We start from the raw sequence: 20032 nt of genomic DNA on the forward strand, positions 1-20032 counted from the left end.
CGCTTCTGCTAGGTTTTATCAGCTGCATCTCCCCCACCTCCCTCTCACCCCCGGCCCCTTGTCGATGGGTCACATGGCATTTTGAGAGAAGCCCATCCAGCTGTGTGGACTGACAGTGTGGATCAGGCTGGATTTCAAGTCGGAACAGTAACGTGGACACCCTCTTGGCCCTCGAGGCTTTTGGGGGGGGGGGTCGCGTACGGAAAGGGGGGGGAGACCTGGGCCATGCCCTAGAGCAGATGGCTGTGTGTACAGAAGCTCCCTGATCACTGAGGACCATCTCTGCTGTTGAGGTTAAGATGCCTGACAGCGCGGGGCACCCTGTACAGCTGGATACAATGGGGGGGGGCATTAGGACCTTGTGGAGATCTCGTTGCTTCGTGGTTTCGCCTCCTGTCCTTCAGTGGGTGCCTGGGCTCAACGTGATGCGAGATTGTCCCCCCCTACTTGCCCCACCATCTGCCCCCCTTTGGTTCTGCACACCGGGCGGTCTGAGACACAGCCTAGAGATAGACACTTGCATGAGTGGGCGGGGGGGCCTCTGTTCTCCTCCCTATCACTCGCAACACTGTGGTAAAAGCTCATCTCTGCCATGTGCCGGTCGCTTTTAAAGCTGCAAATGGCCATGTTCCTCACTCATGTTCCTCGCTTACATGCCTCAAAATGTCCATGTTCCTCACTCATGTTCCTCATTATCATTTCTCAAAATGCCCATGTTTCTCACCCACATTCCTCGCTCACATTCTTCAGAACATCCAAGTTCCTCGCTCACGTTCCTCAAAATTCCCATGTTCCTCACTCACATTCCTCAAAAAACCCATGTTCCCCACTCACGTTCCTCACCCACATTCCTCAAAATGCTCATTTTCCTCACTCACATTCCACCAAAATTCCCATGTTCCTCACTCACATTCCACCAAAATGCCCCTGTTCCTCACTCATGTTACTCTCTTACATTCCTCAAAACCCCCATTTTCCTCACTCACGTTCCTGAAAATGCCCATGTTTCTCACTCACGTTACTCTCTTACATTCCTCAAAACACCCATGTTTCTCACTCACGTTCCTCAAAATGTCCATGCTCCTCACTCATATTCCCCACTCACATTCCTTAAAATGCCCATGTTCCTCATTTACATTCCACCAAAATGCACATGTTCCTCACTCACGTTCCTCACTCATGTTCCTCAAAATGCCCATGTTCCTCACTCATATTTTTCACTCACATTCCTCAAAATGTTCATGTTCCTCACTCATGTGCCTCATCCACATTCCTCAAAATGCCCATGTTCCTCACTCACGTTCCTCAAAATGCCCACGACCCTCACTCACATTCCTCAAAATGTCAATGGTCCTCACTCATGTTCCTTACTCACATTGCTCCTCAGTCACGCTCCTCCCAGAGCACAGAGGACCCACTGAGCACCTGTAATGTGCTAACCACGGCCAGAGACTCCTAGCACCGCGTGTTAGCCGCATGATCGCACCGTTCCCACTCTAATTCATTTTATCTGTGCAATTAAAGACTACATCACAAAATCTATAGTCAGTGACACCGCACAGATAAGCGCACACGGTGCTAGCCAGCCACTCTGGGGGGTGGGAGGGGTTCTGGGCCGGCCTTGGGGGGATCACAGAGGCCGTCTCTGTCCAGCTGCCATCAAAGAGGCATGCAAATGGAGTGTCCGCTGGCATGTGTTCCGTGGTGACGTTCGCAGAACCCTCACTGTCATGGGGAGAGAGGCTGTAGGATTACTGCTGCAACTTCCTGATTTAGCATGTTTCTTGTTTGGGAATGTCACTTAGGAGCCTTCCACTAGGGGTGGAAGTGTACACTTTGCTCACGGTTCCTGTAACAGGTGTCCTGCTGGCTGTGTGTGTGTTTGTGTCTCTGCGTGTGTGTGTGTGTGTGTGTGTTTGTTTGTCTATGTGTATGCGTGTGTGTGTACTGTACTGTGAGACCCGGTCTAGCACTCGCAGGTCTAGTACTCTGTGATATCTGCCTTGTTGTTTTTTTTGTTAAGTGTATGTATATGAATTTATGTTGAGTCAGTGTAAAAGCTCAAGGCCTTGCGATGATTCTGAATTTAATAACCTTTCAATAATTTACCAGTGCCTCTTCTGAGAGGTTGAGAGATGGGGGAGCAGGAGGCGTAGTGGGCGTAGCAGCGAAAGAGTGAGATAGGGTGTTTAGAAGGTGTTTATATCAGCACATGCTGTAGGAGTTAACAGCTGTTTTGTGGTTCCAGGGGTTGGTTGGGGAGTTCTTGTGCCATCGAGGGGAGAACGGGGGGTGATAGTGATTTAAATTCATCCCCGAATATGGTTTTGCTTCACAAACCTGAATCAGGCAGAAAATATGGTTCTTGGTTGTCAGGAGTGACCTTTTGTGCCTCTGAACGCGTTGGCCATGTCGTGATGCCCGTTAGCATTGCCGAGAGACGCGGAATGGCCCTTTTTCCCAGCCACTGCTTTCAAAGGTTGTTGAAACACTATCTCAGTCGCTTCAAAAGCCCTGCTGCGTCGACACACTCCTGCCAGATAAGAGGCTCCCACAAGCTGCTGTTTTTCTGGGCTTATTTGCCGTTTAATTCCCTGTTTTTCAAACTCCGGTGTGAACAGACGGCTCCCCTAAATTGAGCTGGGCTGTCGTCGGGGAGCATTAATTTGCCTCCTCTCTTCGATCAAGCCGCCGAATCTGCTTTGGAGTCTCTTTTTGGTCTGGCCAAAGCGTCACCCGGTGACATTGATCTGGGCCCCTTGCTGACCCAGCTGCCCGGCTTGGCCTGGCCCGATCTGCTCCCTGGTACGCCTCTCCTTTGCAGCGATGTTTCGGCCAAAGTGCTGTGTCGTCTGAGGATGGTTCTGAAGCCGACGCATGGTGAGGGGACTGAAAACGGAACGTGCTCCACCGTCTGGGCCTCAGCTTAGTCATGGGCGCGGCGCGCAATCGACAGATAGCATAGCTGCTGTTTGGTGGCCCTATTAACGCAAATCTGAGTAGTAGTTTGTCTCTGGGGTTCAGCACGTCTGACGGCCTTATTTGATATTAATCTTAATATCGCATTGTCATTTGAAGTATTTTTAGCTGCTCTGTTGAAGGAGATGGGTTACTAGAGCTTTTTCTCTGCCCCCCACCCCCCACCCCACCCCTTTCATCAGGGCCTGCTGTCTTTACTAACTAGCTCAGCATCCTTCACTAAAAAGGAAATTGGTGATGAGACAACAAAAGAGGCGAGGGGAGAGGGAGCCAGCGCACCGCATCGCTTCATTTATTTTCCACTTCACTAGATCTCTTGGGAAGACTTCCACGCACTCTTTCTTTCCCTCTCTCCCGCTCTCATCCGCACTCTCCTTCTCTCTTTATTCCTCCCTCCCTTGTTGGGTTTAAAAATAGTCCTGCTCTCTTCCTCTTTTTTCATGCACTCTTTTTTTCTATCTGATCTCTCCGTTTCCCTGTATACATGTTTGCCTCTTATGCTCTGTCCCTGTCTCCCCTTTCGCTCTTTGATTAAAAAAAAGAAAGCCTCTCTCTCTCTCTCTCTCTCTCTCTCTCTGTCATCTCTCTATCTCCACCCCCCCCTCCCCATTTTCAGTGTGAAATTATACATAGCATCCCCCCCACTTTTTCTCCGTTTAAATCAGGCTTCATTGCTGTGACAGGAGGCCTCTAATGGCGCCAGTGCGTTTAATAAAACCAACACGGTATGCAAATGCTGCCCGCGCTTCATTAATACAGTGCGCTTGGGTAATGGATAGCAGCTCGGAAGAGGCAGGTAAGTGGTGATCTAACACGCCTTCCTTTGAACGCTGAAAGGGGCCCTTTCCCAGGGTGCCGGCTCCATTTACCAGCGATCCCTCTTTCTTTTCTCTGCCATTGTAGACACTCACACTCACACACAGAGTCACTTGTACATGCACTTATACACACTCAGACACATTACGCATTACACGGTACATGCACTCACACACACACACACTCACTCTCTCACACACAGACACCCAGTCCCTCACTCATGCACTCACACACACACACACACACACACTCACTCACTCACTCACACACAGACACCCAGTCCCTCACTCATGCACTCGTACACACACACTAACAGACATTCACTCACACACACACACTCACTCACTCACACACAGACACCCAGTCCCTCGCACATGCACTCACACACACTCACACACTCACTCACACACACAGACACACACACAAAGTGACACACACACTCACACACACACACACACTCACACCCCCTCCCGTCTCTAAGCCTCTAACCCTTTTTCCTTCTCCATTTCACACGATTTGCATCTCTCTTTCCCCTGGCATTCTCCTCTGTGTGCCTTTATTCACTTTATGTATATGTATAGTTTTCTAGAAGCGCTTGACTTGTTCCCCCCAAACATATCTGAGTAATAAAATGTTTTTTTAAAATAATGTTTTTCTTTGTGGCACATTGTGTGAGTGGTGATAAATAAGGTCCGGGTGTTTATCGGGACGGGCAGGGGGGTGCATGTGTGTGCAGTGTGTGTGTGCAGTGTGTGTGTGCAGTGTGTGTGCGTATTCCTGGCCATGCATATGTAAGACAGGAAGCGGGGGGATGGGGTTAGATGTGGAGCCCTGAGGAAGAGGGGAAATAGTTTTAGGGGAGGCACCAGAGAGGGATCAGCAGGACTATGATGTAGCAGCGTTTTCGATCTTCATTTAATAATTGAATTATAATCTCCCCAGAGAAGTGACCCAGAAGTGAGAGAGGGGAGCACAAGCGGTAGCAGGCGGGCGAGCAAGCGAGGGAGTTAGGGAGGGATAGGCCGGGAGTGGGAACGGTAAATGCAGGCAACACACTACTGACACCTACTGCTTTCTGAGCGTCATTACAGCCGTGGGAATGTTTGATTTATCGCGCTGAAGAGTTGTCCTGTTTGCTTTAGATATGATCCCATTCTGAGCATAGAAAATAAAGTTATTGATGTTGAGAAACCTCCATCTTTCTCTGTCAGGTGAAGCTTTTTTTGGCAGGACGCTGATAAATGAGCGGGGTCAGGAGGGGCGATGCCGCATGATTTGTCTTGACACTCTCAGTCTAAGCTGGCCCCACCATCCCCCCCCAGCCGCCAGGGTGCACCCGTCACCGCTCACTTCATCAGCGAAGGGAGGCCAGGCCAACAGCCAGCCCCCGAGACCATGACTTCACCCAAAATGCCAGCTACCCCGTCGGGGCGTGTTTAGGGCCTGCCAGCGTAGCAAGAAGCGGGGGCCCGCCATGCAAACAGTGTGCAGGGCTGTCCGGCTGCCCGCCCCCCCCATGCTGGGAGAGTCCTTCTCCTCACGATTCGGGCCTGTGGGGAAGCAGCAAAAACAGCAGCGACATCTTCCAAGTTACGGACATCAGAGAAGCGTACAGGCAGGTCCAGACCGGATCACAGGCCTCCAGGTGACCTTGGCTGGCAGCCGCGAGCGCAACACCGCATCACACAGGGTCACTTTACCAGCAACATGCCAAGCCTGGACCCAGATAAATACTTACAGCTTTTTGCCCCTGTCCCCAGAGACGTCCTGTCTAGGAGTTTTAATATTCACCTGGAAACGGTGGAGTTTTTATTGATAAACATTTTCATGGAATGGTAACAAATTATCTTCCGTTTTCTCCCTTTTAAGCCTTCATTCCCCGTCCTTCATTATCCAGTTTCGTTGCATGTGTGTGGATCGGCTTCCCCGTACGGTTCTGTGCCCCCCTGCTGTGTCGTGGGGCCCCGCGTCTCACCCCCCTGTCTTTCCCCCAGTCTCCGCGGAGAGGGCTACACGGTGCAGGTGAACGTCAACGACTACCTGGACATCTACTGCCCTCACTACAACGATAGCCAGCGGGGCGGCATCGGCGAGCAGTACGTGCTCTACATGGTCGGTTACATCGGCTACCGCAACTGCGACCCACACCTGGGCTTCAAGCGCTGGGAGTGTAACCGGCCACACGCACCGCACGCGCCCATCAAGTTCTCTGAGAAGTTCCAGCGCTACAGCGCCTTCTCCCTCGGCTACGAGTTCCTCGTGGGACATCATTACTACTACATTTGTGAGTGTCACTGCTTCCCCACATGCCCCCTAGAGGCCTGTGCCAGTAGTGCAGCTTGCACTGCTGCTCGCTTTCTGTGCGCTATCGACATCTAGGCCAGCATGGGTATGTAGACTAGGCGTTCCCAACCACCACTGGGCCACGGGACGCTGGGGGTTTTGCGGAGGAGTTGGTTAATTTCCAAAAATAAACAATATATTTAAATTTTTTTACAACCCCTCACATTCTCATGTTATGTTTGTATCTGAACAAAAACGGATGAATCCATAATCGATCCAGTAACCCTCCCCCACCCCCCCACTGTATTTGTACAGCATAAACAGGTCTGTTAGGAACTGCTTAGTGAGTGTCAGGCTCCCCTTTACGTAAAATCTGCTTAGAGGCTGAGCGATACACCCCCCCCCCCCCCAACCCTGGCTTGCAGTGTGTATACTGTATGTAGCTGATGCTCTTATATGTCATCACAGCCACCCCCACCTCCCACCAAGGGCGCAGCTGTCTCCGGCTGAGGGTCTACGTCTGCTGCACCTCCAGTAAGTGCGCATCTCCTCCCGTCCTGCAGGGGGTGCCGTTCACAAGGACGCCCAGCTGGGGCAATCCCCAAACACACACAGCATGCAGCATGCATTCCTGACATCTTTACACTCAGCGGTTGGACCCTGCCGCCTCCCCAGTCACGTGGAAACGCCCAGGAAAGATGATAAAAAGAATTCACACTTTTTTAACTTTATTAGACAATTAATAATTAATTTTTAATTAATATAGAAGCAGAAATGAAAACGGTCTCCTGGGAAAGGGGTCAGATGGCTTGTAGGAGCGCCTGGGAGTTAGCGATGAGCCACGTCCTTTGCGCTGCCTTTGTGCTGCTATCGGAGTGTGTTTAGCGTCTTAATGCCGCTAATGATTAAGATGGCAGGCGCACTTTTCCAGGTCACCTGTGCTCACCGGCAGCCATATGTCCTGCCCGGCTGCCTCTCTAAGTGTAAATCTGAGCAGGTGTCGGCTGTGCTCTACTCAGAGCTCTGTCCCCCACCCACCCCCGTCTGCACGTCTCTCCCTGGCCGCGTGTGACCCCCCACTCAGCCGTGGCAGGCGCTGCCCCACAATGTCAGCCTCTGTCTCTGGCTGCTCTCACCCTCTGTCGACCCCCTCTTTTCTCGGTCATTCCTCCCTCAGTTCCGCTGTGTTTTATGAGTCCAGGGCAAAAGCAATTTCCTGTCCTACCTGTAGCTGTGTGTGTGTGTGTGTGTGTGTGTGTGTGTGTGTGTGTGTGTGTGTGTGTGTGTGTGTAGGCATTGCTGTCTTTACGGTGACAGCTGAAACGCACAGCAGCCACACTCACTCCATCCCTCCTGAGATGTTCCGTATGTGAAAGCATTTCCCCAACATGCTTTTACTCTCTTCTTTGCTTCCTTGAATTATCAGTTATGTTTGACTAAACCACAGAGTAATTCAGTGGGTTTTTATTAATGGGAAGTTCTAGCAAAGACAAAAGTGTGTGAGCGTGTATTTCTGTATTGATTACATTGTCGGGACCAGATTTCCCCACAATGTGACAAAAACCTGTATCTTTTTTTACCTTGTGGGGAAATGACTTATGGTAGACAGATGCGATCAAAAAAACTAAAAGTGCCAGAAGTTTTGTATTTTGTTTGGTTACTTATGGGTAGGGATTAAGGTTGTCATTGTTCGGATTAGGATTATGCCCATAGAAATGAATGTAAAGTCCCCACAAAGATATGGATACAAACGTGTGTGTCAAACTGTCTGTGTGTGCGTCTCCGCTAAGCAGTGTTCGGTGGTCCCACAGATCCATAACACCCCGCACCCCCCCATGACCTGGCTGTTCGGCATTAGGCTGTTTTTTTAAGCGTGCCGCGGCTTCCCCCGCAGTGCTTTTAACAGCCCAGCCAATGGCTGCCCTTGTCCCTCACGTCAGTATTAATCCATTCCAGTGCCCAGCCCGTCCACAGCTCTCTGTATATTGTTTTAACCTGTCTCTGGCTGTCAGTTTAAATCTACTGTGGTATGCAGTCAGCCGACTGCGCTGAATGGATCCCATTAACCCCCCCGTGTGTCTGTCGGGGGGGGGGGTGGGGGGTAGTACACTGTCCTGCCCAGCCACACTGCTATCTGGTGTGTTTTTTTTAATGCCCCCCCCATTCCCCTCATCTCCCGTTCTCCATTTCAGTGTCGATTTCGATTTATTGAGGCGTTCGAGAGGCTTATCCTCACCCTCCCGGCGTGCCGCTTGCGCAGTGTCTGCGAACACCAGGTCTCTGTGGCCAAGCTCTCAACTCAACTCTCTTTTCCAGCTACTGACTTGGACAACAACATCCACCCGACGCAGGCAGACTACACGCTCAGGCCTAACATCAAAATACATGACATTGGTGAGTGTCTCTTTTCCACCTCTTTTCTTTTTGTTCCGTTTTCCTGCTGCCCTCCTGCCTCTCTGTGCCAGTGACAGTCAGACTGGTTACTGCCGGCTGCTTTATATTATATTACCCGAGGTGCTTAAGACTGCTCTGTGAGATCCGCTCACTGGTCACGCTTTCCCTGCCCGCTTCCTCCACTCCTATAATATTGTTTACGCTGTTGTAAATTGAAGGTCCCTTTGTGTCCGACTGTGAGGTTAAATGGGAAATCGGGACTTTCTCATTATCAGTTCATTTATCAGGATCTTGTGTCCAGCTGACAGAGATGTAACACAGGTGACCACGAGGCCCTGCTCTGTCCCCAGGCTTACCTGTGCCTCCTCTCCCTGTCTCTCCCATTGTCTCTCCCCCATCTATGTCCATGCTCCCAGTCTTTCCTCCTCTTTCCCCCATCTCTCCCCCATCTTCTCCTGTCTTTCCCCCTGTCTCCCTGTCACTCCTTCTGTCTCTCCCTCTGTCACTTTTCCTGCCTCTCCCCCTAACTCCTCCTGTGTCTTCTTCTCCTGTCTTACCCCAAGTCTCTCCACCTACCTCCTTTGTCTTCTTTTCCCTCCCCCAAACTGCCCAGCTGGCCTGGCTGCCCAGCCTATTAACTGCTCTGGCCAGTGGTGGCACTCTATATTAGCTAGGACATTCCTAATGAGCAGTATTTTCATAATCATTCTTTAACATGCTGCCCCCCCCCCCCCCGTAATATGGGCTCAGCAAAGCGTGACCCAGCAGAGAGCCCTTCCCCCTCCTCGCGGCCTCGCTGTCGCTGCTCACACCTTTTCAGCACTTTGCCAAGTGGAGTTGGAGTCCTTGCCAAGTGTCCTGCTCTGCTTCCCGCTTCTTGCTGGCTCCCTTCCTAGGCTTTGTCTTCACCATATTGGAAAGCGGGAGCATGGGTGAGCAGGAGCACGGGGTGAGCGGGAATGTGGGTGAGCAGGAGTACAGGGTGAGCGGGAATGTGGGTGAGCAAGAGCATGGGTGAGCGGGAATGTGGGCGAGCGGGAGCGTGGGGCCAGTGGGCAGCGCGGGTGAGCAGGAGTACAGGGTGAGCGGGAATGTGGGCGAGCGGGAGCGTGGGGCCAGTGGCAGCGCAGGTGAGCAGGAGTACAGGGTGAGCGGGAATGTGGGCGAGCAGGAGTGCAGGGTGAGCGGGAATGTGGGCGAGCGGGAGCGTGGGGCCAGTGGCAGCGCGGGTGAGCAGGAGTACAGGGTGAGCGGGAATGTGGGCGAGCGGGAGCGTGGGGCCAGTGGCAGCGCGGGTGAGCAGGAGTACAGGGTGAGCGGGAATGTGGGCGAGCAGGAGTGCAGGGTGAGCGGGAATGTGGGTGAGCGGGAGCGTGGGGCCAGTGGCAGCGCGGGTGAGCAGGAGCACAGGTGAGCGGGAATGTGGGGCGAGCGGGAGCGTGGGGCCAGTAGCAGCGCGGGGTGAGCAGGAGTACAGGGTGAGCGGGAATGTGGGCGAGCGGGAGCGTGGGGCCACTGGCAGCGCGGGTGAGCTGGAGTACAGGTGAGCGGGAATGTGGGCGAGCAGGAGTGCAGGGTGAGCGGGAATGTGGGCGAGCGGGAGCGTGGGGCCAGTGGCAGCGCGGGTGAGCAGGAGCACAGGTGAGCGGGAATGTGGGCGAGCGGGAGCGTGGGGCCAGTAGCAGCGCGGGTGAGCAGGAGTACAGGGTGAGCAGGAGCACAGATGAGCTGGAACACGGAGAGAGCAAAAGCGCAGGCGAGCGGGAATGTGGGTGAGCAGGAGCATGGGTGAGCGGGAATGTGGGCGAGCAGGAGCGTGGGGCCAGTGGCAGCGCGGGTGAGCAGGAGTACAGGGTGAGCGGGAATGTGGGCGAGCGGGAGCGTGGGGCCAGTGGCAGCGCGGGTGAGCAGGAGTACAGGGTGAGCGGGAATGTGGGCGAGCAGGAGTGCAGGGTGAGCGGGAATGTAGGCGAGTGGGAGCGTGGGGCCAGTGGCAGCGCGGGTGAGCAGGAGTACAGGGTGAGCGGGAATGTGGGCGAGTGGAGCGTGGGGCCAGTGGCAGCGCGGGTGAGCAGGAGTACAGGGTGAGCGGGAATGTGGGCGAGCGGGAGCGTGGGGCCAGTGGCAGCGCGGGTGAGCTGGAGTACAGGGTGAGCGGGAATGTGGGCGAGCAGGAGTGCAGGGTGAGCGGGAATGTGGGCGAGCGGGAGCGTGGGGCCAGTGGCAGCGCGGGGTGAGCAGGAGCACAGGTGAGCGGGAATGTGGGCGAGCGGGAGCGTGGGGCCAGTAGCAGCGCGGGTGAGCAGGAGTACAGGGTGAGCAGGAGCACAGATGAGCTGGAACACGGAGAGAGCAAAAGCGCAGGCGAGCGGGAATGTGGGTGAGCAGGAGCATGGGTGAGCGGGAATGTGGGCGAGTGGAGCGTGGGGCCAGTGGCAGCGCGGGTGAGCAGGAGTACAGGGTGAGCGGGAATGTGGGCGAGCGGGAATGTGGGCAAGCGGGAGTGCAGGAGGAGCTGTTACGCAGCCTTAGTGGCAGATACATCAGAAATCCACCGCCGGTTCTGCTGCCACACTTTTCCAGTTTATTGCTGTGTTCCATACTCAGGCTTAATAATGCAGGACCTGCAGCTCCAGTCTGCACTTACAAATGTGACCCCCGCATAATATGCACCTGTGGGTTTCCATTCCCCAAAATGATGAGCCCTGTTAGCAGCGGGCACTACATCGCACAGCTCCCCAGATTATTCCCCTGGGAGCCCTGGCCGTCACGCTTCTCTCGCTTCCTGGGCACTCCGGCGTTTGGCTGCGCGTATGAATGCGGGGCTGTAATCGTCTGGTTGTCCTGCTGCTGACACCGAGAGCTTGAGCTGCGTGCAGGTTAAGCAGCTGCTCGTTCATGGGGGAGCGCCCCTCCATCACGTTACCGGGAACAGAGCGAGTGACTGGGCACGTCTGACAGATGTCAGAAGCTGACCCAGACTTCGGGGGAGCGACGGAAGAGGCATGAGTAACGCTGTGGGGGCAAGGTCGCCCCCGTTTGGCAGGGGAGCACATCCTGCTGACAGAGCAGGCCTTGAGCTGTTAAGCTGCCCTGTAGGATGCCCGCCCTCCTGCCTGACGGCTCCATCCAGCTAATCAGCCGCTTTTCACTGGGACAGTCTGCTGCGGGGCGACTGGAAGGATGTACATGTGGGGGGTGCTTTCCCACCCCTGCTGTGCGTCTCTCCACGGTGAGCCCTGTACTAGGCGAGATAAAGAGGCGCGGATAAGGCTCCCTGAAGAGGGAGGCTCGGCCGTCTGGACGCAAACCAAGTTTCTGTGCTGGATACTTAGAGTCCTGACAGCATGTGTTTGTAGGGTAACTCACATCACATGGTACAGGTCAGGTGGTCTTCAATAGAATAAACAGAAGCAGGCCAGAGGCTATGAGCAGTACCCAGCAGGTGGCGCTGTACGTCAGCCAGTGGAAATTCCACCCAGGCCATGACCCCAGTGTCATGACCCCTGAACACCTGGTAGAGGCATGTGGGGGTGGGGGAATGGCGTGTTTCGTCTGCCCCCCCCGATTTCACACAGAGCGTGTCGCTCAGGAATGTGTTTGTCTGTCTGGCTCACACTGAAACTTGTTTGGCTGGATTTTTACTTTTTCAGTAGACAGAGCAGCACACCCCCCCCCACCCCCACGTTCCGTTGCTGGCGCTCTGCAACACCCCCATGCACCCCCCAGTGCTCCTCTCGGGCCTCTGCAGTCTCCACCAGAATAGGAATTCAAGTTGGCGTGAGACTCCCACCAGAGATGCATCCTTTGCACTGACAGCTCATACTCTCTGTCTGTGGGGGGGGGGGGGGCTTAATGCCCTGAGACCACCACTTAATTATCCTCTGCTGAAGCTCCCCACCTCAGCGCATGCCACGTCCATTTAGCTGGTGTCCCCCACTCTGTATGCCCGCCCTCCACATGACCCTCTACATGTCCCCCCCCCCGCATGCATCCCCTTCTATGTGTCCCCCACACCCTCTGTTGCCCCCCTGCAGGGCTGCTGTCCTTGTCTCCTTGACTCTCCTGCCTTCTCTCCCCCAGATGAGTTCAGCCCTGAGGTCCCCAAGCTGGAGAAGAGCATCAGCGGGAGCAGCCCCTCCCGCGACCGCCTGCTGCTCACCATGGCGTCGCTCTTCCTCGCTGTCCTATTCGTCTCCTAGCGCGCTCACTTCCCCTGTGGCAGCCAGTCAGCGGGCGGGGCACGGGCAAGAGCGCGGAGGCCAAGATGTGGGAGTGGGCACGGTCGGAAAGGGGAGCCACGGATGCACCCGGGAAGGTGACCCGACACAACGCGACGAAACTCGGACGGAGATGGATGTGGCGTGAAGCAGCCCGGACACTTGATGACTTGCCTGCAGACGGGCTGAGTGTGAGTGTGCGTGTGATACCACTACGTGTGACTCGCAACATGCATGTGTAGATGTCCGTGTGTCTCGGCACAAGGGCCATCGCTGCCTTCTGACAGCGGTGCTGCCGCTGTGTGGCTCCAAGCCCAGACTGCCTGTCAGATCATTCAAAAGATGTGACTGAGGACACATGGACCTGTGGGCCAGTCGGAGCTCACCGGACACACACCGTGACGGTGGCCTGCTTCACTGGCGGTGCGCCTCTCCTGTACCGAAGACACCTGCACCGCTGTGAATGGCTGCAGCTTCCTGTTGCTCAGTGCGGTGCGCCGTAGCGAACCGGGACGACGCGCAACGGCCAGCAGCGGTCAGCCGTGCCTCTTAAAGGAGAGCATTCCCTGCCTGTCGCGTACTGTAGTCCTTATGTAGCCATGATGTTCGTGCAGGAACAGCTAGCCAGGATCGCGTTCCTCTCCCCGTTTTATATTGGTCTAGTTGCCTTCAAGGTGGATTCAAGGTTTTTTCCCCCACTATTATTGTTTTTTGCCTAGCTTTGTCACGCAGGAAACTGCATAAACACTTTAGATCAACGCAATTTGAAATCTCTTACCGTGAGATGGGGTTCCCGCTCTCACTTTTCCTGATTTGATGGTCTGCACACTTCAGCAATACTGGTTTTAAATAACTGAATTGATCAGCATTCATCATTCTGCCCAAACTGTTTTTTTCCCCCCATAATTGTACATAGAAGCAGCAGGTGAGCCCAAAACCCCATCTGTAGGACTGAAGTAGCCTTCTGTAGAGTGGCCATGCCAAGCCGTTCACGACAGCATCTGGGGGACCCCCCCCGCAGCAAACTTGAAGACTGTGACAAGATGTATTTAAATATACATATAGCTCTGTATATATATATTTATATACATTTTGGGTTGTAGTTTAAGGCCTTTTCTTCCTTCTTCCTTGGTCAGCGTGGCATGTGGCCTGATTTTTTTTTTTGTGTGCCAGACACCCGTCTGTCTACTGGTTTCTTTTGTCGTAACCTTTTGAGCAGAAGCGTGCAGTATCTGTGTACCATCCATTCATGCACAGCACAAAGACAACCCACAAGCAAGACGTAACATCATTTCAAACTGGGGAATAGTGGATAAACATATATGTAAATATATATACATATATATATACATATATACGTAGTGAAATAAAACATTGTTATAAGTGCTTTGGTTTGAGGATGTGAGATGTGTGCATGGAAGCTGGAGAGAGTGTGTAAAAATGTGTACAATGTCCATGCCCCCCCCCCCCGCCCCCTGCTGTTAGCACCTTATAGATCCTGGTGATAGTAAGTGTGTGATAGTATCAGTCTGCAATCAGTGTTCTTTTAAATGCAAGTTAACAGGACATTAACAGTAGAGTATGACTGATGGCTGCTGCAGCAGCAGTGTATGTCCTCAAGCTATTGTGAGCAGGATCACCATGGTGGAACATCTCATCCTGTCATGGAAGCTGAAGAAGGAAAATGCCCGCTCTTGTCAGGGGATCCAAGCTCCTGAATGACAGGCATCTCACAAACTTGAAAATGAATGTTTTTGCCTCTTTCGTTTTTGTGTTGTTTTACAGCTCTGTGTTTTTTGGGCTGGTGTTGGGCATGAACGGGGGACCGGGTGGTATCTGATAAAAGCTGTTGAAGAGTTTATGGGGAAAACGCAAAACACAAGAACAAATCACTCTTCAAATGTTGCACTTAAAAACTTAGACACGAGAGTATGAGGGAGAGCGTAAGTCTGTTTCAGTGTTATGTGTGTGTTTCTGTGTCTCTAGCCTACGGGTGCGAGTGTGGTTTTGTGTGTGTGTGTGTGTGTGTGTGTGTGCGCGCGCGCGCGCGCGTGTCTTGACATCCGCGTGCCCGTGCGTGGCTGCCTGTTACCGCGTGAGTGTCAGGAAAGGTCTGTCTGTGCATGAGTGAGCGGACGAGCACCTAATGGGCGAAACAACAAAAGCATTTATTAATGTTGGAAACAACGAATAACAATCATGTTTACCTTTGACTGGAATGAATAAAATGGAACTTGAAATATAAACAAGCTGTAAAATGGAAAAATGATAACAAAGGTTATAATGATTATAATAATGATAACAAAATAATAAGCTTAAGAGTCATACTTTTAACAAAGGTGTTGTGTGTTTATTGAATAACGCTTTGAGAACACCTCTCCATTGATTTCGCTACATTCCCTGCAGTTCCTCTTTCCCTGGAGCCCCCTTCCTCTCCATCATGCATCCGGTCTTTCTGAGTCTCCTGCTCCGTCTCCTTCACACGCTTTGCTCCCGTTACAGGCTCCTTTTCCCCACAAGCATCGCCGTTCTCGCCTCGTTCCCTGTACTAAACACGCCGAGTCTCATGCCGCTGCACGGCAGCCCGGCGTCCCCGGAGTCGCCGGGAAGACCCACATTAAAAGAGAAAATGGCAAAGCCGTAAAAATAGTGTAAGGAATAACAGCAGCGTGAGGAGCGTGATAGGCACCCTCCGCCCTCTCTCTCCCAGAAGCCTGCGAGCAGTTCCCACCTGCTTGTTTTCTGCTCTCTGTCTCTGTCAGCCTCAATCTTCCAGCCTCTCTGTATCTGCCCCCGTATTTTCCCTTTCGCACCTTCATGTTTTCTCTTGTCTCCGGCCAGCTCTGCCAAACTGAGCAGGGAGGCAATATAAACTGGGGCAGATGTGGAAGGAGTTTGTCAGGTTGTTTTCGCAAAATTCACCTAAGTTGGCAGCATCTGAATGTATCCGTCCCCGCTTGCCTTCACATCAGAGCCGAGTCCTCAGCACCGCGCCGTCCAGTAGCTGCCAGTGCGAGAAGGACCTGTGCTACAAAGCGCCACTGCCATGGCAATAAGACACCCTTTGGGGAAAATGTAGCTGCCCACCGCCCGACACTACCTGAAATAACGGCAGGACAGCACCAACATCTCATATAGTAATATCTGCTAAACCGCACCGGGAATAGTTAAGGCGTGCAGCTGGAACAGGAGACGATTTCCCGTTAATCCAATTTATCATTGCCTGTGTCATTCAGCCTGAGCAAGCTGCCCGCGATCGGCGGGGCCGGGGATCTCCCCTGGCGGAGGCGCTGCGCTGCGCTGAGCTCAGACGCTGTCACGACTAATATTTATCAGAAAAACTTGCAGTAGTACCGCAATTTGACTGTTTTAATTGTATTCCGACACCTGGTGGTTGTGGGAACGTTTTCTTTCTGTAAGCGTCTCGCAGTTGCAGGTCCTACTCTGGGCACAAAATATAACTCTATAACTAAAGATGAAAAATCCGCGGAAACGGCTGAATGAAATGAAATGACATTAAACTAAACCCAACTAAAATTTACTTTTAAAACGAAATAACACGTGAGTATTAAGCATAAGCGTAGCTTATGGGCGTCCATATTCCGATAGCCCTGATGCCGATCTCCCTTCAAAAACAAAAAAGTCAAGCCGCAGGTGAACTTGACTTAGTACCTGATCTTTATAATAGCTAAAACCTGCCCTGTACTTCATATCTTATTGGTGTTTCATTTTAATATTTTGAACAAAGAGACTTAGGTAACCTGAGCCACTTGTTGACATATTTCTGTCTTTTAACGTAATTAAAGTGGAGAGTGGTGTTTCAGATAACATATGTTTTGTCCTTCGATTTTAATAAACTGTTTTTATTATTAATTTAATGATAATTAATTATAATTAAATCAGAATACTTTCCCTTAAACAAATTGAGCACACTGTGAGATGCCAACCACCAGATGGCGTAGTTCAGTCACTTTCAGCTAAACTGACACAGCAAATACGCGGTAGCTGCACAGCCAATTTTACCTAAAGCGAGTTATAATTTTTACCTATGTATACAGAATATTTTCACCGAAATAGTTCAGGTGAAGTACGTTACTCAAGGGAATCACTGCATAAAGTCTCATTCTAATAATGATGTGGAATCATATTAAGTAGGGCAAATAGATTTAAGTAAATGAAATGCAGGGCTTTGAGAATGCTGCAGAAAGAATTATTTTAAACACATTCTTTGCTGGTATAATATTTGTTTTTTTTCTACAGCATCCAGAGAACTCAGTTAACAGCAATTACTTTTTTTTTTCTTTGATTTTGCCATAATTCTCCATGTACCCCGCTGCTTTGGAATCACACTCCTCATAAATGCTAACCAGCAAATGGCCTGCAAAGCGTACTCCTGCAATCCGGGCCAAGAAAACGTTTTTCCAGGAAAACTTTGCCACATCCACAATGAAGTGCAGTTATCGCGGTGCAAATAATCGGCCAATGAGGCGTATTCACTGTGCCTTTTTTGGTCATTATTTCTGGGTGATGACATCACGCCTTTCCTGACTCCCCTCCACTAATCCACCAGTCTGTCACTCTGACACACCAGCTACATCTGTTTCTCCGCTCGTTCATCCTCTGCTCATTTATTTGAATGTTTTCTTCTGACCTCCATCTTTTCCACCTCGCCACTCTGCCCCCATCTTTGCTTTACCCCCATGCCCCCACCCCTCCCCTGCCTTCCCCTCCCCCGCCGGTCGCTATGCAAGCCTGTAATCCTCTATTTCTGTGGCTGCATCTGTACGGCCCTCAGCAGATGGAGGTTATATTTAAACCTGCGTTGAAATAGGCAGGTGGAGACGTGCAAGTGCCCAACCGCCAAGCCTGTGGGCCCGCTGCAGCGTGCTGGGCCCAACATGCGTCCGCACAAGCACATGCCGACTGCATGTCTGCTGCTGCGCTTTTGCTGCGGTCTCTTCGGGCCATCTGGCTCGGAGCCAGGGAAGATTTTATACTTGTTTAGCTAATTGACCAGTTGAAGCAGTCAGGCCTCTGGGGATTAAATGCCCCCACCCCCCACCAGGAATGATCATCCTCTGTAAGACCTATGGGGCCCCTGGGAGCCACATGGAAGACCTGTGTCTAATCTGTCTGCAGGGAGCCCGCTGAGTGTCTTCTGTGTCCATCATTAAAATATGGCGACTGTTTGAAGGCACAGCTGTGATCCTTACAGCCAGTCAGATACCAAAGGGCTCAGGGAGCCTCACCATGAAATTACGCCAGCACTGGGGGGGCGCAGCATGCACTGGCACTCTGTGAAACCTACCTGAGCATCCCATCCGTTGCTTCTGCTTCTGCTTTTGGCCATAACAACGACACCCTGGGGGGGGGGGGGGGAGCTGCCTGTCGCTGATAAGCCTCCATATCTCTGCTCAGCCCGGCATATTTAAAGTCCCCCCCATCAATCGCAGGTTTGTTTGTTACGGTATAAGCCTCTCAGTCAAATAAAATCATGTTCCCCAGTATGACAGGAACCTCATTTATCCTTTTGGTTCAGCACAGCTGCTTCTGTGAGCGTCGATCTGAACACCAAGCGATGCTGCTCGCGCCCTGCGGTGAGTCGCCCATCCGCACAGAGCGCAGGGTCAAATGACCTCATAGATGCTAAAAGAGCACGTCTACTGAAGCAGCAGAGGTTTGTAATTCTGGAATTCGACCGAGAGTCGCACATGTATCACTTCATCTGTGACTTCTTCTCCTGTTAGGCTCATAAGGTGAGTTTGCTCAGCAACTTTTACAAACCCTCGTTGTATGACTAAATCTGCATGTTTCAGACCCTGAGATGTCTCCTTGTGGCTGGATTGGAGAAGCAGGACGGAGGAGATTCCTGTTTCAGCGCTCTCTCTCTCTCTCTCTCTCATCCGCTGTGCTCCGCATGATTTATAAACATGACATCCCACAGTGTCCTAAAAACACTGGATCGCTGTGAGTCGAGACCCTAAAAACGCCTCCTTGTTTCAAAGTGGAGATTAATCTGGGAAGGCGATGCGGGGCAGGCAGGGAATTGGGGATCTGTGTTTGGAGCAGTCAGTCTGGGGTGGGGGGGGTGCAGCTGCAGGGTCGGGCCGTAATCCGCCACGCAGCATCTGGATGTGTCTGCACGGTGGCCCCTTCCTGCCTGACACACGCGCTGAAAATTTTACTGGCCACCTTTTAAATCCACCCTTCCAGAGCAGCTGAACCTTTCTGTTAGTTTTAATGGAGCAGATCCAGGGCTGTACGCCTCACACTGGGGGGGTTGATATGTATAATCAGCAAAAACACTGGCCCCTCTTATGGATGTTAAGCTGAATGTTACTGGCCTCTTGTATGCCCTCAACGCTTATAAAATATTTTAGCGACTGCTTAAACGGCTTCACAATTCACTTATTCGCATATTCTTACTTGGGGATGATTTTTCATACTTTTTGGAAAGAGAAATCGTTTTCTGTTTGTGCCATAGAGGGAGACCTGGAGGAACAAATGATCCATCAGGGATTGTTGAGACATCTGAGGTAACACACTATTGGGAGTCAAACTCCAGTGGGCTTTATTGTCGTAATGTTTATACACAGGTATACAGTGGCATGAAGTATTAACAATAATAATCAATGATCCTGAATTCTTTTCGCCATCCCATCCTGCTTTCCATAGCACACAAACACGTATAGAGGTGAGAGTGAGCTTAGCAGCAAAAGGTATCTTCCTGCAGCAGCAGCCATGGAGCTGGGGGGTTAAGGGTCTTGCTCAAGGGCCCGCAGGCATAACTATTCTGTCAAGGTTGGGGCTTGAACTGGCGGCCTTCTGATCACAGGTACAGAGGTTTAGCCCACTGCCCACTCAGTGTAATGTTCTACCAGTGTCACAGCATGACATTCAAACAGCAAGTGACAAGGGGGGGTCTTCACAGTGCTATAAAGGACACTGTAAAACTGGACGCAAGGGTTTATATACATGGTGCAATATGTATGTAAACAATAAATAGATTTCAAATTTCATCCTCTGCTTGTGTGTCAACACCCCCTCAGAAGATGCTACCCTGGTCAGTTGCCCCTCATGCTCTTGTCAGGATCTGCTATTGTTCATGGAAGCTCCAGGCTCCAGGCAAGAGAAAAGCCCCCAGCAGATCAGTGGACTGATAGATGGCAAGGCAGGGAGAATGCACTGATGCGTGGCTGCACCCACCACATGACAAACCACCTCAGGGATGAGAACCTGTGTGCAGCCATGTTACAGGTGATATCTCAGCATCACACAAGTCCAAATGGACCACTGTGAGTTTTTTATCCCCCAGTGGCCAGAGTGCCAATCCTGCCAAC

The 20032-nt window shown here is 51.9% G+C and overlaps 1 protein-coding gene and 1 long non-coding RNA gene across 2 annotated transcripts in view; one reads left to right on the forward strand and one right to left on the reverse strand.

The window, feature by feature from the left end:
• efna3b (ephrin-A3b) overlaps positions 1–15025 on the forward strand; it is a 43773-nt gene extending 28748 nt beyond the window's left edge. The window contains exons 2-5 of the mRNA XM_049026921.1: positions 5790–6079; positions 6547–6612; positions 8395–8472; positions 12556–15025. Coding sequence (XP_048882878.1) covers positions 5790–6079; positions 6547–6612; positions 8395–8472; positions 12556–12674 — 553 coding nt within the window. The 3' untranslated portion in view covers positions 12675–15025. The remainder of the gene's footprint in view (positions 1–5789; positions 6080–6546; positions 6613–8394; positions 8473–12555) is intronic.
• LOC125749550 (uncharacterized) lies at positions 14953–15955 on the reverse strand. Its single transcript, XR_007399951.1, has 3 exons — positions 15615–15955; positions 15424–15543; positions 14953–15264 (listed from the first exon to the last, which is right to left on the reverse strand). It is a non-coding gene; the product is annotated as an uncharacterized LOC125749550 (long non-coding RNA).
• Between the last annotated feature and the right edge of the window lie 4077 nt (positions 15956–20032).

Source organism: Brienomyrus brachyistius, chromosome 9, assembly GCF_023856365.1.
Source record: "Brienomyrus brachyistius isolate T26 chromosome 9, BBRACH_0.4, whole genome shotgun sequence".
Lineage (NCBI taxonomy): Eukaryota > Metazoa > Chordata > Actinopteri > Osteoglossiformes > Mormyridae > Brienomyrus > Brienomyrus brachyistius.